Raw genomic sequence first — 27,983 nt, forward strand, 5'->3', positions numbered from 1 at the left:
AAAGAAGCCAACTTCTCCCTTCCCAAAATCTGGATTCAAGCTCGATCGAATTCTACATTCAGTCTGGCTAAAATTGAAAAATTCTCTCTTTCCATGACTTCTAGGAGGATCTTGGCATCCTCACTGCACTTCATTTTCAGATTTTGATAGTGGTCTAATTCTAGTCATAGAATGTTCATCACATTGTAATAATCAATAACCGAAAGATGAGATTCTAGGCTTAATCTCATATAAGACTACTGCATCATCTATCTTTGAATATGTCCTCTGAACCATGTCTAAAATCTCCTTGGCTGTAGGAAGGAACATGTAATGCCTGCTTATTTCCGACTACATGGAGTTCTAAAGCCAGGACATTATCATTGAATCATCAACATCCCAATCTTGGAATTTTGGATCATCATGGCTCGGGCCACTTTTGATGCAGGAGCATACGTGAGAGAAGAGATCCGTGAGAGAAGAGAAGTCTATTTAATTTTATTTTGTTTTCTGGTGTTAGTCTTTGAAAACCTTTTGACTTCTATGTCTTGTGAATGTGTGTTGTTTGTCTTGGAAATATGGCTTGCTTTGGAAAGTCCTAAAGCAATAAGTGTCTAGGGAAAATAACTCGGTGTATCTTTTGTAATCTCTATATATATCTTTGAGAATGGAAATCTGGAAAGTTTTTGAGAATATATATATATATATATATATATTGCAAGTCCTCTCCTTGCTTGAAGTGAGTGAGTCCTTCTAAATATCAAGCGCGTGGCTTGGTCGTGTGAGTGTTTTCGGCGATTAGCAACGTCGAGTGACGTCTGTTCCCTCCGGTTGAGTGATTCCTGGAATTATCCTAACTTTGCAGGTTCCGGCCTGCATCAAATTGGTATCAGAGCAAGAAAATCCAGATTTCGGGCAATTTTTCTTTGTTCCAATGATTATGCCTCCTAGGAGGCGACGAAATGTTGAGGATATCACTTTACATGACGAGGTCGCTAAATTGCGACGGTCTAATCAAATGCTTCAAGAAACGATGACTAAGATTCTCCAAAGGATGCAAAATTCCCCCACACAAAGTCAAAGAAGTCACTCCAAAAATTCAAGAAGCCAAGATGACATGGAAGAGGAATCTGATTTGTTTAGTTCGAAAGAAAATTCAGAAGCAGTTTTTAGTGATCGTTGGGCCATGGAACGATTAGCAAGAGCTCTTGAAGGGACAGATAGAAGTATCCAAGTTCACGTACTGGACTTCGAAGGAAAGTTAGATCCTGATGAATACTGTGACTGGATTGCATCTTTGGAAGCATTCTTTGAATGAAAAAACTTGACAGAAGAAAGAAAGGTGCAATTTGTCGCTACAAAATTGAAGGGCCATGCTTTGGTTTGGTGGCAGCAATATCAACGAAGTTGAGATAGACGAGGAGTCCCAAGAGTTCACACATGGGCAGAGATGAAGTTAAATTTGGATGAGAAATTTCTTCCGCTAGATTACTCACAGTCCTTGTACCAAAAGTTCCACCGTCTTCGCCATTGCAATGAACAATCTGTGGCTGATTACACAGAGCAATTCTACAAGTTGTTGAGTCGGATTAATCTTATGGAAACAGATGATCAGCTTGTTGCGAGATACACAAGTGGCTTGAAACTCAATCTTCAAGGGGAGTTAATGATGCATCCCTTCCATTCGTTTGAAGAGGCATATCAAATGGCACTTAAAGCAAAGGAAAAAGTTAAATGGGCCTCTTTTGGAAAAGGTGACAGCAGTAAAGCTTTGAAACCAAAGATAGTGATCCCCAACAAAAAAAATTCAGCACCCAACTTTGAGCGTCCAAACCCACATGCTGGGGGAGGAAAAAAGGACCTTGGTAAGACTAGATCTTTAGGTTTTAAGTGTTTCAGGTGTGGTGAAGCTGGTCATCGTGCATATGAATGTCCTTCCAAGAAAGCCGAGGTGAATGTTGTTCAAGAAGGGCAAGAAGAAGAAGAGGAAGAGCCTATTTATGATGAAGAGCCTGAAGGTGGAACTAAAAAGGAGTATTGTGAACCTAACTGAGATGCTGAAAGTCTTGTGATTCGACGGGTAATGACTGTTCAAGAAGATGATCAATGGCTCAAGCATAACATCTTCCGAACTTATTGCTTGACCAATGAAAAAAAGTGTATCTTAATGGTTGATTCTGGAAGTGTAGAAAATATGGTGTCCAAGACGATGGTCAAAAAGCTGAAACTTCCATGTGAGCAGCATCCTAAACCCTACAAGGTGTCATGGTTCAAGAAAGGAGGAGAGGTTTTGGTAACACAAAGATGCCAAGTGAAATTCTCCATTGGAAAGTACGAAGACAAGCTCTATTTTGGCGTCCTTCCTATGGACGCTTGTCCCTTACTCCTTGGGAGACCGTGGCAATATGATCGATGTGCTCAACATGATGGGAGAAAGAACACCTACACAGTTAAGAAAGGCAAGGTAACATTTGTGTTGAACCCTTTGAAGGATGTCCCCACGAGTGTGGCATCTCAAGGCCCAGTTAGCTGCTTGTCCTATTGAGCTTTCGAACAAGTTTTCAATAAAGAAAAGGTGGCATATGCTTTGATGGTTGTGGGGGAAGATAAGGAAGATGCCAGAGATGTTCCTGAAGAAGTTTTTCTATTCCATAGATTTGAAGGTTTAGTTCAGGATGAATTTCCTGCTCGCTTGCCTCCTCTTCATGATATTCAACATCAAATTGATTTCATACCAGGTGCAATCCTTCCTAATTTGCCTCATTATAGAATGTCACCTAATGAACATGCTGAATTGGAAAGACAAGTTGAAGAATTGCTAAAAAAGGGGCTGATTAGGGAGTCATTAAGTCCATGCGCTGTACCAGCCCTTCTAACACCAAAAAAGGATGGAACTTGGAGGATGTGTATTGATAGTAGGGCAATAAACAAGATAACGGTGAAGTATCGGTTCCCAATCCCCTGTCTCGATGACATGTTTGATATGCTTTGTGGTGCAAAGGTCTTTTCTAAAATTGATCTTAGGAGTGGATACCATCAAATTCGAATTAAATCCGGAGATGAATGGAAAACAACTTTCAAAACAAATAATGGCTTGTATGAATGGCTAGTCATGCCATTTAGGCTTTCTAACGCCCCAAGCACTTTTATGAGGTTGATGACTCAAGTTTTGAAGGATTTTTTGGGAAAATATGTTGTTGTTCACTTTGACGACATCTTGGTGTATAGCCAGGATAGAATTTAGCACGTGGAGCATCTACGAAATGTGTTCAAAGTCTTGCATGACAACCAGCTCTATATTAACCTGAAGAAGCGTTCCTTTATCACTGATTGGGTTGTATTTCTAGGTTATATTGTGAGTGCAGAGGGGATGCAAATGGATGAGAAAAAGGTAAAGGCAATTCTTGATTGGCCAACCCCAAGAAGTTTTACGGAAGTGCGAAGCTTTCATGGCTTGGCTTCTTTTTATCAACGTTTCATCAAAAACTTCAGCACCCTTGTTGCTCCTATGATTGATGTCTTGAAAAGCAAGGAGTTTTAGTGGACTAAGGAAGCACAAAGGAGTTTTCAACTTTTGAAGGGAAAGCTTGTGGAAGCTCTAGTGCTAGCTCTGCCCAACTTTTCAAAAATGTTCCAAGTTGAGTGTGATGCTTCAAATGTGGGTATAGGTGCTGTCCTAATGCAAGAAGGGAGGCCAATTGCTTATTTTAGCGAGAAATTAAGTGATGCCAAGAAGAGGTATTCAACTTATGACAAGGAGTTGTATGTGATTGTGCAAGCCTTGCGACATTGGGAAGAGTGCCTCGTTGGTGTGGAGTTTGTTCTCTATTCAGACCATGAAGCTCTAAGATTTCTCAAGGCACAAAAGAAGCTGAATTCTCGACATGTTGGGTGGGTATCTTACATGGAAAAGTTCAGTTTTGTTCTAAATCACAAAGCAGGTTCCTCTAACAGTTGCTGATGCTTTGAGTAGAAGATATAGCTTGTTGAATGCACTCTCTTTTGAAATTGTTGTCTTTGATCTCTTACCAGAATACTATGCAGTGGATGCTTTCTTTTCAAATGTTTTGCAAGAGTTAAGTGATGGGAAAAGCCAAGACTATTTGCTCATGAATGGGTATCTTTTTAGGGGAAATCAGTTGTGTGTTCCAGAGGGATCATTGAGGCTTTTTATCATTCAAGAGTTGCATGGTGGTGGACTTGGCAGGCATTTCGGAAGGAACAAAACTGAACTGATTTTTGGCTGTCCTTGAAGCAGGATGTTGCTCGTTTTGTGCAAAGATGCTTGGTGTGTCAAAAGGCCAAAGGAGGAGTGCAAAATACAGGTTTATACCAACCACTTCCTATCCCTAATGCTCCTTGGGTGGATATTTCAATGGACTTTGTTATAGGCTTGCCAAGAACACAGCATGGGTATGATTGCATCTTTGTAGTTGTTGAACGGTTCTCAAAAATGGCTCACTTTATACCATGCAAGAACTCCACTGATGCTTCCCATGCTGCTACCTTATTTTTTCGAGAGATAGTTCGTTTGCATGGCATTCCGAAATCAATTGTATCAGATCATGATGTTCGATTTATGAGTCACTTTTGGAAGACACTTTGGAAGCTTTTTGGAACTCAACTGCAGTTTTCTAGTGCTTATCCGAATGGCCATACTGAAGTGGTGAACAGGTTGCTTGGAAATTTATTGAGAAATCTGGTGGGGGACAGTCCAAAGAGATGGGAGTTCATCATTCCTCAAGCTGAGTTTGCCTATAATAGTTCTTTCAATCGATCAACTAAAAAGGCCCCATTTGAGTTGATTTATGGCAGAAAACCCCATCAAGTTATGGATCTTTTGCCATTAAGTAACCAAGTTCAGGTTAGCATGGATGCGAAGGAGTTTGCAGCCCACATCAAAAGCATTCATGATCAAGTTTGAGAGCACTTAAAGGAAGCTTCTAAGTATTACAAAACTAAGGCCAATGCACACCGGAGGAATAGCGAGTTTGAGGAGGGTGATTTGGTTATGGTTTATCTACACAAGAAGAGATTTCCAGCGTGATCTTATAACAAGCTCAAGCAAAGGAAGTTTGGGCCATGCCAAATCATCAAGAAGCTTGGGCCAAATGCTTATCGATTGGAGTTGCCACAAGGGTTATCAATCAGCTCAGTCTTTAACATCAGTGATTTGTATGCTTATTATGGAGATGGCGATAGTGATTCCTTGAAGTTTGAAGAATTGATTGCTTCACCAGAAAATTGCCATCAAGAAATCATTGATGTCCTGGATGTTTGTTCAACCACCACTCGACGAGGAACCTATACGCAATATCTGGTTCATTGGACAGGAAAAGCGCATTGTGAAGATGCATGGGTGTCAGCTCAAGAACTCAAGAAGCTTGATGAAAGGCTTTGGGAAGATTTGGTTACAAATTCCAAGAAGACTTCTTTTCCAGCGGAAGAGAATGATGTAGGAGCATACTCAGGAGACGAGAAGTCTATTTAATTTTATTTTGTTTTCTGGTGTTAGTCTTTGAAAACCTTTTGACTTCTATGTCTTGTGAATGTGTGTTGTTTGTCTTGGAAATATGGCTTGCTTTGGAAAGTCCTAAAGCAATAAGTGTAAGGAAAATAACTCAAGAGTATCTTTTGTAATCTCTATATATATCTTTGAGAATGGAAATCTGAAAAGTTTTTGAGAATATATATATATATATATATATTGCAAGTCCTCTCCTTGCTTGAAGTGAGTGAGTCCTTCTAAATATCAAGCGCGTGGCTTGGTCGTGTGAGTGTCTTCCGTGATTAGCAACGTCGAGTGACATCCGTTGCCTCCGGTCGAGTGATTCTTGGAATCATCCTAACTTTGCAGGTTCCAGCCTGCATCAACTTTTAATGAGATGGCCAATCTTCCCTTGTCCTTTTAGGAATCTCCTCACCATCTGTGACATTGAAGATAGCTCTTCCCATCCAAATGGTAGGAAGAGTTCATGTTTTGGAGTTCTCCAATTGAGGACTGACTAGATGATGCATCAAAGTGTGGTGCTGTAGGTTCAGTCATAGTCTGTGAAGAGGAGTCCGACATCTCTAGGCTGTGAGGAATGAGAGTAATGGTGGTTGACAAGAGGAAAAGAACAGATCTGAGGCAGCAACAATGGTGGACAGAGCTAATAACCAGAGATAAAGGCTGGAAGAAAACAAAATTGGTTATCAACAGGAAGCAATGAAGGCTGACAAACGGGAGAACCAGCAATGAAGGCTGGAAATCTCAAAAAAAAAAAAAAAAAAAAAAAAAAAAAAAAAAACAGCTTCTCCATCTAACTGAAATTGCCAGAAGTCGGTGGCTCTGATACCATGTAAGAAAACTTGAATAATATTCTGTTGGAGAATCATGAGTGATAGCATTATCTTTGTATTTATTCCTTTTCCTATTGTAATAAATTTATAGCTTAGGAAATCTTTCTAACTTTCTCACAGTCAACCTTCTAGATTAGGAAGGGAATCCTGTAAATATTACATTCTCCTAGAATAGGAGGCATATTCTGTATATTATTCAGCATCCTAGATTAAGCAATGTTTTCTGTATATATAGCTGAGAGATCAATGAAATCAGTGAGGTCAATTTATTCTAAACCCTATTTTGTTAATGGTATCAGAGCTAGGTTCTACCTAGCTTAGAATAACCAGACACTATGGCTGCCTCCAACCCTGAGAATGCAGTCCAGACAACTGCAGAATCCTCTATCATCTCCCATGCACCATCTACAACCATCTCACCCATTCCTCTATCAACCGACAGTCATATTTTGCAGATTACACAACATAGATTGAACAGAAAAAATTTCCAGGAATGGTCTCAATCTATTATTTTGGTAATCAAAAGCAAAGGCAAGTTTGGCTATCTGTCAGGAGCAATTTCAACTCCACCAAAGGATACAGTAGATTATCAAATATGGGAGGCAAAAAATCCCATCATCATGGCATGGCTCATTAACTCAATGGAGCCAAAGATTTGACGAATTTACTTGTTTTACAAGACTGCTAAAGAAGTATGGGAGACAGTTTAGGAGATATACTTTGATCTTGAAAAAACGGCGTGGTGTTTTGAGATTAGATCTGCTATTCGTACCACTAGACAAAGTAGCGTTACTGAAAGTTATAATACCTTGATGGAACTATGGCAAGAGATAGATCTTTTCTATGATCCAAGTTGGGAATGTCCTACTGACAGCCAAAAGTATAGTAAGATGCTGGAAAAAGAAATGATCTTTGACTTTCTTCAAGGACTCAATGTTGATTTAGATGCAGTTCATGGCCACCTATTCGGGATGTATTTATAGAAGTCAGAAGAGAAGAAAGTAGAAAACGTGTGATGCTCCGTTCGTTTGTGGACCCAAGTTCCAGCTCTGTCTACATTTAAGTGTGAAGAATAGCCTAGGGACAAACAGTGGTGTGAGCATTGTAATAAACTATGTCATATAAAGGTAACCTGTTGGAAAATACATAGGAAGCCAGCAAATTGGAAGCCAAAAAATAAAAGAGAAAAAGAGCGACCAGCCTATACCACAACAGTTGCTCCCACACTGGAAAAAGGTATAAACTTGAATCTCACTACTAAGCAACTAGATCTCCTACACAAGCTATTGAGCAATACACATCTGACAAAGGGATCATACACCTCAGCCACTAATCCCACAGTCTCCGTGGCCCAAAAAGGTAATATAAAATACTCCTTATTATCTAGAAAACTGAATGGAAATTGTTGGATCATAGATAGAGGAGCATCTGATCATATGATAGGTTCTATAACTACAATAAACCAACTTCAGCCTAGTGATAAGGAATTAGCAGTCTTGATAGCAGATGGTACTACATCTCCAGTTATGGGATAGGAGACCATTTATGTGTCTAGTTTGCAACTTAAATCTATTCTATATGTGCCTAAGTTCAAATGCAATTTCTTGTCTGTTAGTAAGCTAACTAAGGACATGGATTGTATTGTGACCTTCTTCCCTTCTCATTGCATATTTCAGGACCAGTCTTTAGGGAATATGATTGGCAATGCTTAGGAAAAGGATGGGCTCTATTATGCTTCAGGGGATGATGCTTTTACAAGACATTAGTGACCACATAAGATTTCTCTCACTTTTGTTTCTGATTCTAATATTATCTTGTGGCACAAACGCCTTGGTCATCCAAGTTTCTCATATCTAAGACTTTGGTACCCACATTTGTTTATCAATAAAGAGAAAATGTCTTTCAGTGTGAGCATTGTATTCTTACCAAACAAACCCACAACAATCACCCAATCCATCCCCGCATGCCTTCCAAACCCTTTTACTTGATTCATAGTGACATTTGGGGACTTGCACACATTCCAAATTTTTCTTGTGAATGATGGTTTGTCACTTTTATTGATGATCATATAAATGTTTGTTAGGTGTATCTTATGAAAGAAAAATCTGAGGTGTGTGCTATTTTCCAAAGCTTCCACAAACTCATTCTCACTGTTTTCAGTCCCCTATTTGTATTCTTAGGACTGATAATGGCTGTGAATATTTTTCTCATCCTTTCACCCAATACCTCGCCACTCATGGGATTTTTCACCAAAGTACTTGTCCCTACACACCTCAACAAAATGGGGTGGGTGAGAGAAAAAATCACCATTTACTTGAGATTGTTCGCTCCTTAATGTTCACTAATTATGTTCCTAACAAGTATGGGAGAGAAGCTGTCCTAATTGCTTCTTACCTAATAAACCATTTACCATCCAAAGTCCTCAACTACAAAACCCCTCCACACACCCTTCTGGCCACATTCCCTCATGTTCAACTCTTAAGTTCTCTCTCTCCCATGGTGTTTGGTTGCATTTTGTATCTTCACCATGTCAATCCTACTCGTCACAAACTTGAGCCAAAAAACCTCAAATGCATCTTTGTTGGATATTCTCCTACTCAAAAGGGATACAAGTGCTACTGTCCACTCTCACAAAAGTTTTTTGTCTCTCGTGATGTGACCTTTGTTGAAGACCAATTCTTTTACCCAAGTGCTCCTATTAAAAGGGAGATATCAAAGGACGAGTGTCATTGGAATCTCACTATTTCTATGCCTATTTCACTTCCACCTATCTTTCTTTCACCATCTTCAAATTTTGACCTAACCCAACCTATTGCTCCTAATCTCACCTAACTAGCTACCCTTGAACAACCCAAACCAACTACTCCTAACTTAACTAAGCCTACTGTCTTTACCCCAATCCACCAACCAACCCATCCAATTGAGCTAGAGGTCACTAGTTAAGGAGGAGAGTTAGACTCAGAAAAGCCTACTTTGGTTTATTCTAGGCAACCCAAAATTCCTGCTCCTCAACTCAGCCAATCATTAGAACTAGAGACTGGTCCATCAAGAAAGGAACACACATAGGCTAACAATGACTTAGATATTCCCGTTGCTCTTCGAAAGGGGGTAAGGTCCTGTGTTAAATATCCAATTTCTAATTACTTAACATACTCTAGACTATCTTCACAATTCAAGGCCTTTACCACAACAATTGATAAAGATTCAAAATATTTAAGATGCTTTGAAAGATTCAAAGTGGAAGGAAGCTGTTATGGAAGAAATGAAGGCATTAATTGAAAACAATATGTGGGATGTTGTAGAATCACCCAAAGACAAGAAAGTAGTGGGATGCAAGTGGGCATTTATAGTCAAATACAAGTCAGATAGGAATATAGACAGATACAAGGCAAAATTAGTAGTTCAAGAGTTCACACAAACCTATGGAATTAATTATGAGGAGACATTTGCTCCTATGGAAAAGCTAAATTCCATAAGGGTGTTGTTGTCCCTTGTTGTTAATTTGGATTGGGAACTATTTCAACTAGACATCAAGAATGATTTTCTCAACGGTGAGTTGGAAGAAGAAAATTATATGAAGATTCCACCAAGTTTTGAGAAAGGAGAAAATGTTGGAAAAGTATGTAAGTTGTATCGTTCACTCTATGGATTAAAACAATCACCGAGAGCCTGGCTTAAGAGGTTTAGTTCTACACTTACAAGGTTTGGGTACAAGAAAGGGGAAGCAGGTCATACTTTGTTTACTAAACATGTTGCTAGCGGAAAACAATCCATTTTGATTGTGTATGTGGATGATATTATTATAATCACTGGTAATGACATTCAAGAAATTGTTGCACTTAAACAGTGATTGAGAGATGAATTTGGGGTTAAAGACTTGGGTACTATGAGATATTTTCTAGGAATGGAAGTGGTCAAGAGCAAACAAGGCATTCTAATCTCTCCAAAAAAATATACAATTGATCTCCTAAAGAACACTGGAATGCTGGGGAGTAGACCAACAGGTACACCTCTTGAAAGAAACTGGAAATGGAGAATAATTGAGAATGATCCCCCTGTTGATAAAGGAAGATACCAAAGGTTAGTTGGAAGACTTATTTATCTATCTCTTACTAGTCCAGATATTGCTTATGCTGTGAGTATTGTGAGTCAATTCATGCACTCACCTACTCAACAACTTCTAGATGCAATATATCACATCATAAGGTACTTAAAAGGGACACTAGGGAAAGGGTTACTGTTCCAAAAAAGTGATGCTAGAGGAGCTGAAGGATTTGCTGATGCTGACTGGGCAAGTTTTGTGATGGACAGTAGATCAACATCTGGGTTTTGCACTAAATTGTGGAGAAATCTAGTCACCTGGAGGAGTAAGAAGCAATTTGATGTGGCACATAGTAGTGCAAAAACAGAATTCAAGGCTATTGCTCAAGGAATCTGCAAGTTAATCTGGTTGGAAAGGCTGATGGAAGACCTACAGATGCCCCTGACTTTACTAATAAGGTACATAATGATAGCAAGTCAGCTATCAACATTGTTAACCCCATCTAGCATATAAGGATTGATGGAAGTTTTATAAAAAAAAGGAAACTAGACAGGTTCGGATAAAACTCACTTATCTTCCAACAACTAGGTTAAGAGGCAAATGTATTCACCAAGGCCGTGCCAAGATCAGGTTTTGAAACACTTATTAGCAACCTGGGAATGAGGGACATCTATTCATTAGCTTGAGGAGAAGTGTTGGAAATCACGAGCGACAGTAATATCTTAGTATTTATTCCTTTTCCTATTGAAATAACTTTAGAGGTTAAGAAATCTTTCTAATTTTCTCACAGTCAACCTTTTAGATTAGGGAAGGAATCCTGTAACTATTACATTCTCCTAGAATACAAAACCTATTCTATATAATCTTCAGCATCCTAGATTAGGCAATGTTTTCTGTGTATATAGCTGAGAGATCAATGAAATTAGTGAGGTGAATTTATTCTAAACCCTATTTTGTTCATATTTATATATTTTATATGTACATCTTTTCCTATATTTATACACAATGGGCGGCACTTTCTAAGAAAGAGTGCAGATCTAAATCAAAGGAATTGATTCCTAAATAAAGGATTCAAATCCTTAATCAAGGGGATGAATCAATCAGATCCCAAATTATAGGAATAAATTGGGAAAAGAAAAAATAGTAAAGAGTTCATTTTCAATCAATCAAAGATAGAGAAGATATTGGCTGGCGGCTGCAAGGCTGTTGTCTTGACTGCATCACCTTGTGAGGATTAAGTTGGTGATCTTATCAATTTACACACACAATACGAAATGCACAACTCAGTGCATAATTCTCCTGCCATTGCGAGGTGGACAGGATCAGATGTACATTATCTTACCAATGCGTGTGGATCAATGGTTTCAGTGGTTAAACGGATAAAACAGCTAGAAGTAAATTTCTGTAGTTTAATGTGGATGGTACTACACCCCTAGCATTCTTTGTGGACAACACACAGCTAGCAGAGTTGGCTCTATGATAATAGTAAATTTACACATTACCTTTCTGCAAGTTACTCTAGATGCCTTCCAGCAAAGCAAGGTTCTTGATCTAGATTCCAATTTCCTGAAGAAACAGATACCACAGCCCTTTCAAGTTCATGACCATAATCCATATCAAAGAGATTAATTGACTGCACAAGTAGCATTTTCATGACACTATTGCCCTCAACATTACTCTGCCTGAGATTGTAGCACAATTATCCATTGTGGACTATACTAGACTTTGAGCATTTCAAGAAGGCTGTCTTTGTGGTACAGATGTAACCATGCAATCTAACAGTATACAAGATTAAGTTTATCAAGAAAACATCAAACACTTAGTATCTTGTTATTTACTTTTTGAAGCTAGGCAAGTAATGAAGACTCTTGTGCCTCTTAGGTTAAGCCTATCAGGGCAACTGCACACTAATTGGCCTACAAGTCTATGAACTCTATAAACCACCAATGGCTCCTGATACTCGAAACATTTAGGGCCTGTTCAGTTGTATAAAACATTTCCTAAGTTTTCAACTCCAATTTTATAACTAAACATGAACATTTTATGTTTTAAAAAAAAATAGCATTTGTTTCCAAAAAATTTAGAAAAAGTCTTTTTGATGTTTTCCAATTCATAGTATAAAGTTAAAAAATTAGAAAATTGAGCTTTATATTTTCTAATTAGAGATTCAATCATTCAATAGAAAATTGGAGTTGGAAAATTATAAAATGTTTTCTACAACTAAAGATGCCCTTAGCCACTCCGTGGTTTTGTATTATTGCAGTTAAGAAGTTCTATTATTGCTTGTCACCAACCTATTTCTCTGTAAATCTCCAGTAGAGAAGCAGGGGGAAGGAACATTTTAAATGTAAGAAATGAAAGGAAAAGTTATGCAAAAGGCATCAGAAAACATACAGATTCTCTTGTTCAAGTCTTTCTGCGATAGAAATTGCTCTGCGTTTTGACCACCCATTTTGCTGTGTGCTACCTTCTGCCTGATGAATTACATGTGCAAGAGATACTTTGCTTCTCACAAGGCTCTGGCTCTGGCTCTGATTCTTTCCACCAAATTTTCTTTGTTCTTGTAAAGAAGCTGTGGGGGATTTCTTATGCAAAGCTTCTGCCTTGCTTATCCAAGCACTTCCCCCATTGCTTCTATCATATTGTACATTATTGCCATTACATCCATTACCTTTTGGATCTCCAGGATAAGATATTTCAACAATTTCATTCCTCCTAGGTTCAACTGAATCAGACTGCAACGTCTGGGCTTGAATTAAACCATCTCTTTCTGTTGAATGCCTGTTGTTAATATTATTACTATATCCTGCCATAGCCATCCTGTTACCACTCTGGAGCCCTGTACTTGTATGCATATGGGATGAACCATAATGATAACCAGGTGAGACAAGTGACAAGTTAACCTGGTCTGCATCTTTCCTCAGTTCACATCTGATTTCGATTGTCACAGGGGACCCAAGAACAGACTCAAATGCTTGTAATATGTGCACTCTATACTTCTCTGCCTCCGATTTTGTCCGGCGTGAACTGAACATTAACTGAACAGTTGGGGCTGCTAGAAAGATTAACCAATCAGACGCATCAGGAAGTGTCAACTATGAAAATGAAACAAAAAAGAACACCAATGAATTGGCACCTTAATGCTTCAAAGTGACAGATAGAGGTTATAATATTCTCAGGAGAGAAGCAATGAAGAAACACAAACATTATGACAAGATATACCAAAAGATGCAATTAAGTGAGACACTCATGAGGATCTTCTGAGAATATAGAAAGTAGTGCAGGCAACAAATATATCTGGCTGCCAATTGTCTCTTAATGCTTCGACATTCAAATTATTTTCAGGCATAGAATTGGCATACAATCATTTAATATGTTCAATTCAGTACCTGCACCAGAGCTGACTGATATCAGCTTTCCTTCTTGGTGGATGAACTCTTTTAGGCTACTTATTTGAATCCTATCAAGCACTTTTGACCAAATTTCTTCAATTTCCATATGAATTCTGTCAGATAATGGCCTCCCTCTCATTCTTTCCATCTCAGCAGAAGGCATGAATGCCTGTGGAGGTTTTCTATTATTATTATTACAATAAACATCAGCAGAACCTCCAGTGTGAAGGTTTTCTATACCAGTATCATGTGTAGACAATCTTCTCTCAGTATTAAGCATCTCAACATGCTCAACACTACTCTTCCTGGGTCGCTCTCTTACACCAGCATTACTTTGGCCAACGGGACTAAGCTTAGAAGTGGTCTCTGTAGAGGAATTGGATAACATATACTGTTGATCAGGAGCAAGTTGGAGCAATGCAGCAGTTAGCCATGTTAATCTGTCATTTGACATTCTCAGCTGCTTTTCTGCTTCAGATAATGTCTTCAGAGCTTGACGTAGTTTTTCCATATCTTCTTTAGTCACTGAAGCAACAAGTTTGCTACTGTCAGTTTGGCAAAAATGGAAAAAATAAGAAATTTATATTGTACTGAAATTTTGGAAACACTGGAATCTTAAAAGTTAAAAACAAATGTTTCTAACTTGGCTACTTTACATAAAAGAGTGGGAATTAAAAAAGTACAGCACTTCATACTAAAAAGCTCCAGATTGACTGAAAAACAAGTATGATTAATGATATTTTATGCCCTTTTTTTACTTTAAAAGTCATAGATTAAAGAGAGGCAACATTAGAGCCATGGTGACTAATTTAGTTCATTGAGCTATTCTATTAGATCAAATAAATGAACCAGGCAATTATTATCGACAGTATGTGCTGTACAACTAATCTTCAACTTACAAGTTTGTTTTCGGAAGAACTTCCTTCTAGGCCTCTCTTTTGTCAAATCATAACTACCAGCCAAAATATCAGTGATTACTGTGGCGAGTTGTGACATTAAAGCCAATGGCTCAACACCAGATCCCATGATCTCTCTCAAATTCTTTACTGTGTTACTTGTATCTGCTGATAATGCCAAATCAAGTAGATCTACCAACTTCTCATCAGAGATAAGCCCAACCTGCAAAAACAACAGAAAAATGTTCGGCCTTGACATATACCACAACACACAAGATTCTTTTTTTTTTTTTTTGCTGAACACAACACATGAGATTCACTACATATAATAATGTCCTTTTTTTACATGTAGTACATGCATTATAAAACTAGAGGAAGGAAAAATAATTTATTCTCTATTAACCTAATCAACTTAAAATCTCTTATATACAAATTACCATCACTTATTCTCCTATCTTTGAAAACTAAATCTTCACAGAATAAGGAAAAGTCAAGAGAAAAGGAATCAGAAAAAATAGAAAAAGGTAATTGCAGCACAATTGACTGACAAATGATCCCATAATTTGTGGGATCATTATTCAATTTTCCTACACTCCCCCTCAAACTGGTGAATAAATGTTAGTCATTCCCAGCTTGCTAACACAGAGATCGAAACTTGATTTCTGAAGAACTTTGGTTAGAACATCAACTTCCTAGAACTTGATACATATGTGGGACAAGGCAATAGTTCCATTCTTAATCTTGGTCTTGATGAAGTTTTTGTCAATCCTCACATGTTTCATCCAATCATGTTGAACTAGATTATAGATTGCACTGATTGCTAATTTGTTGTCACTAAGCAACTTCATAGGCCCTATTACCGATATGTTTAAATCTATCATCAATCCTTATATCCAAATGAGTTCACAAGTCTCTTGAGCTATGGGTCTATACTCTGCTTCTGCATTGCTTCGAGCAACCACAAACTATTTTTTGCTTCTCCAAGTCACCAAATTACCTCAAACTTTTGTGCAATACCTAGTTGTTGACTTGCTATCATCAACAGCTCATGCCCAATCTATATTTGAAAAACCAACATCCCTAACTCTAGTCTTTTTAAACAATAATCCTTTCTCAAGACTTCCCTTTAAATACCCCAAAATCTAGTTTGATGCCTTCATGTGCCTTTTCGTGGAAGCATGCATGAACTGGCTTACTACATTCACACTAAAGGCAATATCTAGTCTCATGAGTGACAGGTAAATGAGTTATCCTATCAAATGCTGATAACTCTCTTTATTTACCAGAGGATCACTATTGCTTCCAGTTATGTTCCAAGGGTGTATTAGAAGGTTTACACCCAAGTTTTCCTATCTCCTTAAGCAAGTCAAGTGTGTATTTGCTTTGTGAAATGAAGATCCCTTTATGACTTCTTGCAACCTTCATTCCAGGAAAGTATCTAAGTTCTCCAAGATCTTTTACCATTAATTTAGCTTGAAGTCTCTCCTTGAGATTTCCAATCTCCATTTTATCATCACCTATGATCACCATATCATCTACATATACAATGAGTATTGCTTGTTTTCCTGACTCATTCTTCTTCACAAACAAGGTGTGATCGGCTTGCCCTTGGTTGTATCCAAGACTCTTCATAACAGTGTTGAACCGTGTAAACCAAACCCGAGATGATTGTTTCATACCATAAATGGCCTTTTTTAGCTTACATACCTTGTCTAGATCTCCCTTTGCTTCAAATCCAGGAGAAGCCCTCATATACACCTCCTCCTCTAATGTGCCATTGAGAAAAGCATTCTTAACATTTAGATGGTGTAGTCTCCAATCTTAAGTTAGCAGCAATGGTCCATAGAATTCTGATTGAGTTAAGCTTGGTAACTAGTGCAAAGGTTTCTTCTTAATCAATTCCATATGTTTGAGTAAAACCTTGTGCTACTAGCCTTACCTTATATCGTTCTATAGTTCCATCTGGTCTATACTTCACTACCAACTATTTTCTTACTTTCTGGTAACTTAACCATCTCCCAAGTCTCATTATCATTCAACGCCTTCATCTCTTCTAATTCAGATCTTTAAGTGTCTCATGAAAATTTCTATGAATTTGAATTTAATCAATCTTGGCAACAAAGGATCTGAAATTTCTTGATAAATATGTAACCTAATCTATATAGGATACCTAGAATTTTTCATACAAGACCTTACCCCCTTCCTTATGGCAATCGGAAGATCAATGTCATTAATAGGCTCTTCTTCCTCACAACATGGCTCATTCTCCTCTTAATTGTCCGTAGTAATGGGATCTGCCATCGATTCATACTCTTGAGTTTGCATTAGAGCTTGTGGTCTCCTAGAGTAAACCAATTTTTTGGTTTTGGGCTATAGTATTGGATTCTCTCCCTTGACCTAAATCACCACCGTTTTTGGACTTAGACTCGGATTAGGAAGGAAAAGATGAGGAGATCCAAGGGAATGGTTCAAAAAATTGGGGTTCCAATGTTTGTCTGCTTGAGTATCATTCTCCCCATGGAGAGAAACTTAGGGGTAGAAGGTTTGATCTTCCACAAAGGAATCACATGAGGTCAAGAACCGTTTCATGGAAGGAACACTTATAGCCCTTTTGTGTGGAGGAGTAACCAAGAAAGACACATTTGAGGGCTTTAGGATCAAACTTTCCCCGGTTGGGTTGAACATAATGGACAAATACCATACACTCAAACACACGAGATTCAAGAGAATTATGAACCCGAGAGGAAGGAAAGACAAAAAACAACGCACTAATGGGTGTTCGGTATTGAAGAACTTTAGAGGGAACACGATTTATAAGAAATGTTGATGTAAGAATGGCTTCACCCCAAAAAAAGTATGGAACATGACTAGCAAACATGATGGATTGGACAACTTCCATTAGGTGACGATTTTTCCTCTTAGCAACCCCATTTTGTTGAGGAGTATACGCACGTGAACCTTGATAAAGTATCCCATATTCTTTGAGATATTCATTTAGTTCATGAGGGAAATACTCTCTACCATTATCCGTTCAGAAAATATAGATGGATGACTGGAAAACATTTATGACAAGCTTATGGAATTGTTTAAAGATTGTAATCACTTTAGATTTTTCTCTCATCAAGTAAACCCAACATATTCGGGTATGATCATTAATAAATGTAACAAATCATCGTTCCCCATTTAAATTTAACATTCATGATGGTCCCCACACATCACTATGAATTAAATGGAATAGAGTAGAAGGTTTGTATGTGTGAGGTGGATAAAATGCACGGGTTTGTTTTGCAATAATACAATGATCACACTGTAACGATGAAGGATCCTTATTAACGAACAAATGAGGGTATAGATGCTTTAAATAAGAGAAACTGGGGTGGCCTAATCTATGATGCTACAGTAGAACATTGGAATTAGAAAACAAAGAAAAAATAGTAGATGACTTTGGACTTGAAGGAGAACCAACACCTGACAAGTAATAGAGGCTATTTTGCTGCTCAACATTCCCAATTGTCCTCTCCGATGACAAATCCTAAAATTTGTAGCAAGAAGGGAAAAAGTTACTGAACAATTTAAGTCTTTGGTTAATTTACTCACTGAAAGCAAATTGCACTGCAGATTTGGAACATGAATGAGATAATTCAACTTCAACCCATTAAGTTCCATATCTCCTCTCCCTGTTGTCGTGCATATAGACCCATCTGCTATAGGAATACCAACATTTTCCTTACATGGTTTATAGTTACTAAATCCTATATTGGAACTTGTCATGTGGTCAAAAGCACTTGTGTCCACTATCCAAGTATCATGTGGGTTTTTACATGACAATAAGAAAAAAATATCTGTATGTATTGTAAGGGCTGCAGAGCCAGTAGAGATTGATGGGATAGGTTTGGACGCGTCTGTAATTGATGAGGAAGTCATCAATTTTCGAAAAATCTCCATATGCTCTGTTGTGAATGGTTGTGTAATAACCCAAAGGTAGTATATATCGAGAATAAAGAAGGAAACAACACCAGCTGGATACCTTTTAGGCTGAATGTAGGCAAAAAAACTCATGGGTTAAGCGTGCTTAAAGCTAGAGAATCTTAAGAATGGGTGACCCCTGGGAAGTTCACGTAGGCTTATCAGGGTAAGTTGTTCCAGTCCTTCCTATCGCTCGATGCGGGATATTACAGGTGATATCAGAACAGACCCTTGGTGAAAGCGGTCCAATGAGGGCGGGGAGTGACGACGAGGCTCGAGGTCCTGTACAAGGAGCGGCTTTTGACAGGCATCTAGAATGACAGCTTCCAAATGGGAGAAGATCTGGAACCAGTTGTAAAGTCGCATGACAAGCATGTCATGTGCTAAAGGGGGGGGGGGGAGAATGTAATACCCCAAGAGTCCAGAAAAGAGTAGTATATATCGAGGATAAGTAAAGAAGGAAGCAACACTAGCTGGATACATTTTAGACTGAATGCAGGCAAAGAACTCCCGAGTTAAACATGCTTGAGCTGGGGAAGCTTAAGGATGGGTGACCCCTGGGAAGTTCGCGCAGGCCCATCAAGTTAAGTTGTTCTGATCCTTCCTATCGCTCGATGCGGGATATTACAGGTCGAGAGGAAACACCTGTTGTTGCCTCAGGCACATGCATTCTTTCTCCTTTGACTTCGTGATTTCCAATCTATGGGCTTGCCATGAATATCCCAGCACGTGTCTTTGGTATGGTAGGGCTTCTTTACAATGCTCACACCACAACTGCTTGTCCTTTCCAAAAGTTCCCTTTGGATTATATCCTTATTTTCAGTCTACAACTAAAGTAAATCCCTGGACTGCTATCTCCGTGGTTGAACTCTGTACTAGATAGGACATCACCTTTCTCCTTGTTTCTTCACGCCGAACATTAGCAAACACCTCATTCAGTTTAGGTAGAGCCTTTGTGCCAAATATACGTCCTCGAACGTCATCAAGTTCTTGATTTAGACCTTGTAAAAAATCAAATATTAGATCTCTTTCTAGCATCTTGTTGTATAGGACTCCATCATCCAGACACTTCCAATTAATATTATGAAACAAATTGATTTCTTATCACAGTTCTAAGAGCGTATTAAAATACTTGGTTGATAATGTGTATTGCCAAGTGTTTTGAATCTTGGAGCGAACTCTAAAACTTTGTGATATATCCTCAAGATCCGAGTGCATCTCTTTCACTGCATCCCACGCTTCTTTTGCTTTTTGGTAGGACAGGTGTAAGCGCCCAATCCTTTGCTCCATCAAGTTTATCAACCATGCCATCATAATTGAGTTCTCTACTTCCCATACACTATAGGTGGATGAATCTAATGGAGGTGCTGCCATTACTCCTATCAAATATCCCATCTTTCCTCTTCCCTTGATCACAAGCAATACCAATTGATACCACTCTAAAATTACTCTCATTCAATTTATGAGAGGTGATTTGGATCGAGGGGTTTTCGAAATGACCAGGTACTAAGGATAATTAGGGGTTGGAGACAGTCGGAATCCTGGACGATTCCACTGTGGACGAAATGGAGTTGGCCATTTGATCGATAATGGTGGCTGCTAGTATTCATGCTAGTGGAAGGACCAACTCTAATACCATAAAACCAGAGAAAGGAAAAATAATTTCTTCTCTATTAACCTAATCAACTTACAGCCTCTTATGTTCAAATTACCATCACTTATTCTCCTATCTTTGGAAACTAAATCTTCACAGAATATAAGGAAAGTTAAGAGAAAAGGAATAAGAGAAAATAGAAAAAGGAAATTGTAACACGATTGGCAAATGATCCCATGAATTGTGGGATCATTATTCAGTTTTCCTATACATTATAATAAAATGATTTTTTTTGTTAGAATGAAACTGATTCTTTCTAGTCATATTAATCAGTTGGTGTAGAACAATAGAAGCAGAAGAGAAGAGATAGAACAAGAATAAGAGGAGGAGCAGTGAAGAGAACAAAATTCGATAGAAGAAGGAGAAGAGTAGCAATAAAGCAATAAAAAGGACATGTTGAAACAGAGGGTAGTAGAAAAGATGAGAAGAATTACGGAAGAGAGAAAAACCAGGAGCAATTCTCTAATGGTATATATTCAATTTTGATTAATAAACCAAAATTTGAATATTTCCTACATTTATTAGGTATTAATAATATCAAAAACCCCTATCAAACAAGGAAACCAAATTTAAAACAAAAAAACAGACACAAAAACATCTTACTTCTAAGTAAACTTGGAATTCATATTCAAGTAAGCATACAACATTAAGAGTTGACATGCATAATGAAAGTAGCTTATTGGGCACCCTACATATGTCAAGTTCACATTCTCCCAATTTTGTCATTCATTTATCTTACTGAAGCCCCAGGATTTCATCATTTTGGCAGTTTCACCCAATTTGGGTCAAAATAATTGTTTTGCCCTTGGTTGAAACAATCGATTTTTTGACTTCAGATATTCATCAGTATCTCTCAAGAGATCCCTTCTCACTTAATCCTCAAAATACAATTTGGTACTTTTTGTTTTTGGCAGTTCCTATACCTAAAAGCACCAGCTAGGCTCACTCTTTCACTTTATAATAAGCCAAAAACTTCCATTCTTGGTAACTTGTCATTATACTTCAGTTTCCATCAAATAAGGGATCAATATGCCTCATTTATCCAATAAGGAATCCATATGCCTCATTTGCTACTTCCTACTTTCATTTGCTTACCATTGGCGAATCTCCAATTGACTCATGAGGTATCCAACCATATTAGTGTCACACTCGTCGCCTCATATTAATGTTAAATGTAATGTTTTTAGTATTTCCATCCATGAACAGTAGTTCTAATGTTACAATGCTTTAGAATTAAAATATAGGAAAAAATTATTTCAAAGTCATACCAGCATCAGAAGTATTAAAATAGCCAAAATTGAGTATGTCATGGAATGAATAAATTTAAACAATTAAGAAAATCATGCACCTAATCATTTGTTAAGACACTTGTAGTAAACATCCAGTACATAATGCAGTTTGGAACTTTTTCCACAAATTCACATCAAAGTCAAACAAAAGTCCATGCCAACAAGCATGGGAATACATATCACACACGTACATAAAGTTTTAAGAATACAATGATATAACATTGCATTGAGATGACCAAAATAAAAGTATACAGCTATTAGAAAAGTAACAAGATCATTTTCAGCAGTAAGAGTATTTTAGATTCACACTCCTGGTTCAATATGGTTCTCATACAGATGAACCAGGAATGTGAACAAAAAGTACTCTTCAGGAAGAATTTTTTTAGAGCACTACATTTGTGAACAGCTTGAAATTTTGTTTTGCAATTTAGAATCCCTTAAACTAAAGGGGGAAAAAAAAAGAATGTCTTAAGCCAATTTATATCTATAATCTTATAATGTATTTCATCCTTCTCTAAGCAACGGAAGCATGCTCCCCTACAAAAGCAATGTGCGTCCCTAGATGTCCAACTTAAAAAACAATAATAGGACGTGTTTTAACACATGCCAATACACACCAATAACACAGATTTCACATGTAGATGGCATATTCTTAGAAATGTTTATGCTTCTTAAAACCCTTTATTTAGGACTGATGATCTAAAAAATTTCCTGGTCTCAAAGTTGTAAGTGCTACAGAGAGAAGACTGATACCCTGGTGGCTCTGAGTTACTCAAGTGTGAATGTAACATAGATAACTAACGACAAGGTTAAATGTTAGAAGTCATCATGTGCTACCTAGTGTAAGACAACTAGAAGGATGACAAAGCTTACCAGTTCTTGAACCAAAGGAACAGAGATCCTCTGCCCAAGCAAGCTCAATTGTTCAAGAGTCATCTCAGCATCCCTCAAAGATCCGTCTGACCTGGATGCAATAAGTTTTAGAGCATCCTTGTCTATTTCAAGACCTTCTTTGGTTGTAATCCGCTGCAAAGCATAGACAATATCCGCATCCTTCAACTTTGGGAAAAAAAATTTCTGGCATCTTGATATGATTATATGAGGTAAAACATGAAGACTTGAACTGACAAGGACAAAAACCACCCGCCTAGGGGCCCGATCAATGACCTTTGATATAGCATTCCAGCCATCAGGAGACAGAGTATCACAATCATCAAAAATAAAAACCCTGTACTGTGATGGCAGGTGAGACAAAATCATATTGTCTAGTAGATCCATAATGTTTTTGAAATCAAAATTACTAAGAGAACCTACTTCCCTTATATTGCGACTCTTACCCTTATCAGATGCAATACAAGAATGGCAAATCCCACAAGGTCTGGGTTGTTCCAGAGACTGGCAATTTAGTGCTCTAGAAAATATGCGTGCACAAGAAGTTTTCCCTGTACCATGAGGTCCATAAAACACATATAGCAACCCAACCTTCCTTTTAGCAACAGCATTTGAAAGAGCTTGGGCCACCAAATTCTGCCCCACTAGATCTCTGAAAGTTCGTGGCATGTATTTCTGAGTCAGGTTCTGGTGCCTATTCTTATGATGCCGTCTAAACTTGTGCTGATCTCCTGATCTAGCTTCCGAAGCAAGGTCTGAATCAATCTCACAATTTAGTAGATTATCAACATAAATGCCCAACTCCCCAGAATAGTCATGAATCCAATCAGCATTATCAGTGCTGCCTACAGATCCAGATGCCTCCATTAATAAAGGTAGTGTTTCTGTATCAGATTCAGTATAGGAGCTTGAGAGCCCAGACAGGATGGGCATATCAGCAGCATCTCTACCTTGAGGAATAGAACCCCCCTTAATTAATTTTGAGTCTGATAAACCACAAGACAAACTCCTCCCAGCCATGTCAAGAAATGACCTTCCACGGTGATGAATCCTTGACCAATTCCAAGGAATGCCACACCCATTTCTTGGAACCCTTGTGACAGTCTGCTCATCGTACCCTTCTTCTCCCTCCTCCATGCCATGTTTGGGGCGAGCTGAACTTTGAGCTAAAGAATTAGAGGCCACCGACATTTCATTTTTAGCCCCAAAATTGCTTGGTTTTCGAGTTCTTGTTGTCCCTCTAAACTTGAATCTTTTTACCCTATTAAATCCACCGTGGCGACCATGAATACTGGCTTCTGCTTCTTCACGTTTACCGTGACGATGGACATGAGATGATGCTGCATCATCACTATAAGCTGGGACATTATTTAACTGCTCACAGAGAGATTTGAGGCTACCATCTTTTTGATGCCTGCCTTGTTCTTCTGCTGTCTCATCCTTTGGTTCAGAGTTCCCTGAAACAATATCTTGAATTAAGGAATTATCATCTTGGTCTTGTGGATGTTGATCATTACCACCAGTAACCAAATTCCACTTACTACCATATCCGTTGATTCTCCTGTTTTCCCGAACTCGTTTGCTTATCCCATCATCACTCACAGGAGCTGCCCCATCATTATGCCTGCTCGCCTCCCCATGACCAACTTCTGCACTTGATGAACTAGCTACGATTGGTGAGCATACTGACATCTTTCTACCATCGTTCTGATGCTCAACGCCCACAGACTGTCCTCCATTCTGCACCATGGCATACTTTTCATCTCTTTTAGAAAGTAGATCGACAGCAGAAGTAGAATAGCTTGAGTGTGGACTTGCAGAAGGATCCCTGAGAGGTCGCGACCTCTGAAGGACATGAAGGTCCCTCATGAGTAGTTTATCTGCCAATAGAGGGCTATGCTTATGCATATGATTCTTCAAATGAATACAATTGGCCAAATGAACATGGTTGCTTAGATGATCGCTAATACCACCATTGGCATCTTTTAGTATCCGGTCACAGACAACTGTGCTCATGATCAGAATATAAATAAAGGTGGCAGAGACTTCAGCAGATTAAGGTAAGATGGCAGTGGACATTACATTTTTCTTGGTTTTATATCTGTTCCCTTGATCATGGCATTACTAGGACAACAAAGCCGACCAGGGATTTACCAATACTAGTCTCTCTATCATATTACTGCCCAATCCAAGCTATCTAGATTCAACCCATCAACAAATTTTTACATACATGCACGAACAACCTCACTAGAACCCACCAAGTGCAAAGCACTTAGCCAAATCATTTGCCACTCAAATGCAAATATCCACAAGTTCAGGCTTTGGCGACTCTGAAACTCAAATGGGACTTCACGGAAGGGCAGTATCAGCAACACCTAGCCTTGGACATTATAAAGGGAATTTATACAAGCAAATCACAGAGCACAAGAGAGACTGATAAAATGACCAATCTATTCCGGAACCAATTATTTTTTGGCGCTAGAACAAATCATCGTTTTACCACAGAATGGCAAAGACCCACACAAGCAACAGAATGTAAGCCAATTTCCAGATGGCTAATAAGCTCGAAAATCCAAATGCTTACCTCAGAGAGACCAATTTACAGCTCTGAGTTTTCTGGACGAAACGGGCTAGAAAAATGAAACGGGCACTCGTAGTTTGAAGAACTGATCAGGGTCCAAAGGGAAACAAGAAAAGCTAAACACAAAAAAGCAGGTCGGGGAGTTTCATTAAACACTATGTTATCCTGTAACAGAGGCGAAGCAAGCAACCCGCTTCTGCCATCAAATCTCAGATCTCTCTCTCTCTCTCTCTCTCAGAGCTTTCACATGAACTTCACGAGGGCCCTTCCTTTTGAAAACGGAAGAAGATGGACGTCACATATGGGGCAGACATTGTGTAAGACGTCATAGATAGAGAGAGAGAGAGATTATGAACGTTAAGAGAAGAAAGAGACGTTATGGGGAAGAGAGAGAGAGAGAAAGAGACTGTTGTTGCTGGCGGTGGCGCTCTGAACCTGGGAAACAGGACAACGATGCAAGTGCTGTGTCCGTTTCTTCAGGGACAAAGTCACAAAGAGACAAGGAGAGAGAGATTCAGAAATGGGTGATTACATATCCTTAATATTTTGATATATGGGACATGACAGGACATTTAATTTCATCTGGTGTGCATTTTCATTACACTTTTGTTAAGTTAAGACCATACCCGAATACAACCGTCCTATGCCTGGGATTCACATAATAAGGCCACTGTTGTCACTTCAAAGGCGGTAGCTAGCTAGCTTCAGCTTTTTTGAGTTCTAAAAACAATTGAGGGTTGGACCCTCACTTAACTTCAAATCACCTTTTACAATTGTTTTCTTTTTAAATTTTAATTTCTGTTGAATTGTTTTTAATTCACTTTTTTTGTTTTATATCCTTATTGATTAACACTTATATAAAGTTGAATAAAGACAAATCATATCTATCAGAACAGAAAGACTCATCCAATAACCATTTTTTAAGTAATTATTTATTATAAGAGAGTTTTTAGTCCTCACTATGAAATATGAAAAAGATAGTAATGGAATTAGGAGTCAGTCAATCAACCGATTAGCAGAGAGTGGATGAAAACCCATTTTTATCCTCACCCTTGCTAAATAAACCACAGTGGATATATAGATCCAGTCTACTCATATAGTACCCGGTACAGTACAGTCCACTCCACTCATATATAATTTTTCAATATGAAAACCAAATAAATGTGGAAGAAGAATGAGTCCATTTGTTCGTACGTTGCAGCAGCAGCATGAAAAAGAAGAATAAAAAAGAATTTCAGATTCAGACTCATGTGAGGTGAAGTGAAGGGCAGAAGGGGGTGCCATTAGAAAGCAAACCACCCCAAAAGTCTAATCTCAGTCGATTGTACCATTTTTCCCCCACTACTTACACTGATAAGACAATGGTGGGTGACTCAATGAATTAAGAGGATTAAATGTACTTTTATTCTATTTTATTTTATTTTTATTCGCACTTTTACATACATGGTCCATAGTCTGTCAAAATAATCAAAAAGAAAGCTGGCTAGGAATGGTAAAGTGATCAAATAGGTGCCAAGGCCAACGGAGGGTGTGATTATGATAATTACCCTAATATTGTGGGTGATTTCAAGTATTAATGAAGTTATAATAAGTTATGAGATTAATTAATGAGGCAAAAATACCGAATTTCTTCTTCTTCTTTTTTCTGTTTTTTTTATTGTGTTAGTGTTATTAAAAGACAACCTTGAACCAACATTTTATCCTTTTTATCCGAAAATCAAATAGCAAAGGAAGGAAAGAATCAAAGCTTAGAAAATGCAATTGATAAAGAAAAGGTGAAGTGTCTGAGCACACAAATGGGTGATCCCCTTTGACCTGCTGTTTTAGTTAATAAATTTAGTCTGAATATCACTGACCATTCTAAAAGAAATAAAGTTCCCACGTAATCCTATAATCCATGAATGAAATTGACGAAAGCTTTCCACTCTTTGCTGTCTAGTCTTTGTTTGGTAGGTGTACTAATCTATCTTCCTCAAGAATGCGTGTGTGTGTGTGTGTAGAGAGAGAGGGGGAGAGAGAGAGAGATTACCAAATGCAGGTGCAGCCTGCAGGAGGAGCCCATACGTCCTTTGCTCAACTGGCCCCAGCTGTGCCGAACTTTATCAGGCACGCAAGGTTCAGGCCAATTTAGTCCCATGCAAGTGTGCTACGCTAATGTCATAATTTAATTATATGTTGTGATATTACTCATATAATTGGATATAATTTTTTATAAATTTAAAAATTAGGATAAAATTTATTCTCACCCAATATTATGTATGATGGTTTAAATACATAGTAATATATAACTAAAATAAAATGACTCGTTAGACTATTTTCAACTACATTTTTTATTTTGTTTTCTATTATATTATAAAAAAAAAATCAATCTCTATTGTTTTTACTTCGAAAATTATATTTACTATAACCACACTTTATATTTTACTCTCTCTTTGATTCCCTACTTCATTTATTTATTAATAAATTTTAATTTTAATCTTTTTTTTACTTTATCTATAAATTTTACTACTATACAAATTTAATATTTATTTTTTAATTTAATAATAAATATTACTGTATTAAATTTTAATATTATTTAATATATTTTTAAAATCAATTTACTAATATTTTTAAATAAAATTATTTAACAAATTATTTTAATTAATTCCATAATAATAAATTTAAAATTTTAATATATTAAAAATAATTTTTCAACAACCTTTGATTTGTTCATCCCCTCAATTCTCCTTTGATTTGTTTGTCTCCTCCTTTGATCTATTCATCTTTATCTGTTTTCTCCTTCATTGTGACTTTTTGTCTTCTCTAACTGTAGACCTCTTCTTTTTCATCATGTCTGACTGCCTAATTCAGTAACTAACAACAAATCGGTTACAACATGCTTTGTCATGTTTGTCTTCTCCAACAAAGTTTCGTGTTTCAACAAAAACGATTGCAATTGCGATGGTGACGGT

General features: G+C 37.8%; 1 protein-coding gene across 2 annotated transcripts in view; it reads right to left on the reverse strand.

Moving 5' to 3' along the window:
- The window catches only part of LOC127795411 (protein STICHEL-like 3), a 31,881-nt gene extending 6,308 nt beyond the window's left edge, over positions 1–25,573 (reverse strand). Inside the window, exons 1-5 of one of the 2 annotated variants that reach the window (XM_052327071.1) lie at positions 22,434–25,573; positions 14,655–14,874; positions 13,753–14,280; positions 12,758–13,415; positions 11,866–11,929 (exon numbers count right to left, since the gene is read on the reverse strand). In XM_052327071.1, the coding sequence (XP_052183031.1) occupies positions 11,866–11,929; positions 12,758–13,415; positions 13,753–14,280; positions 14,655–14,874; positions 22,434–24,467 (3,504 nt within the window). In that variant the 5' untranslated portion in view covers positions 24,468–25,573. Of the gene's footprint in view, positions 1–11,865; positions 11,930–12,757; positions 13,419–13,752; positions 14,281–14,654; positions 14,875–22,433 lie in introns of both variants that reach the window. The other variant, XM_052327070.1, reaches the window with a different exon arrangement.
- Positions 25,574–27,983: the final 2,410 nt, after the last annotated feature.

The sequence above is a fragment of the Diospyros lotus genome, chromosome 2 (assembly GCF_014633365.1).
Source record: "Diospyros lotus cultivar Yz01 chromosome 2, ASM1463336v1, whole genome shotgun sequence".
Taxonomy (NCBI): Eukaryota; Viridiplantae; Streptophyta; class Magnoliopsida; order Ericales; family Ebenaceae; genus Diospyros; species Diospyros lotus.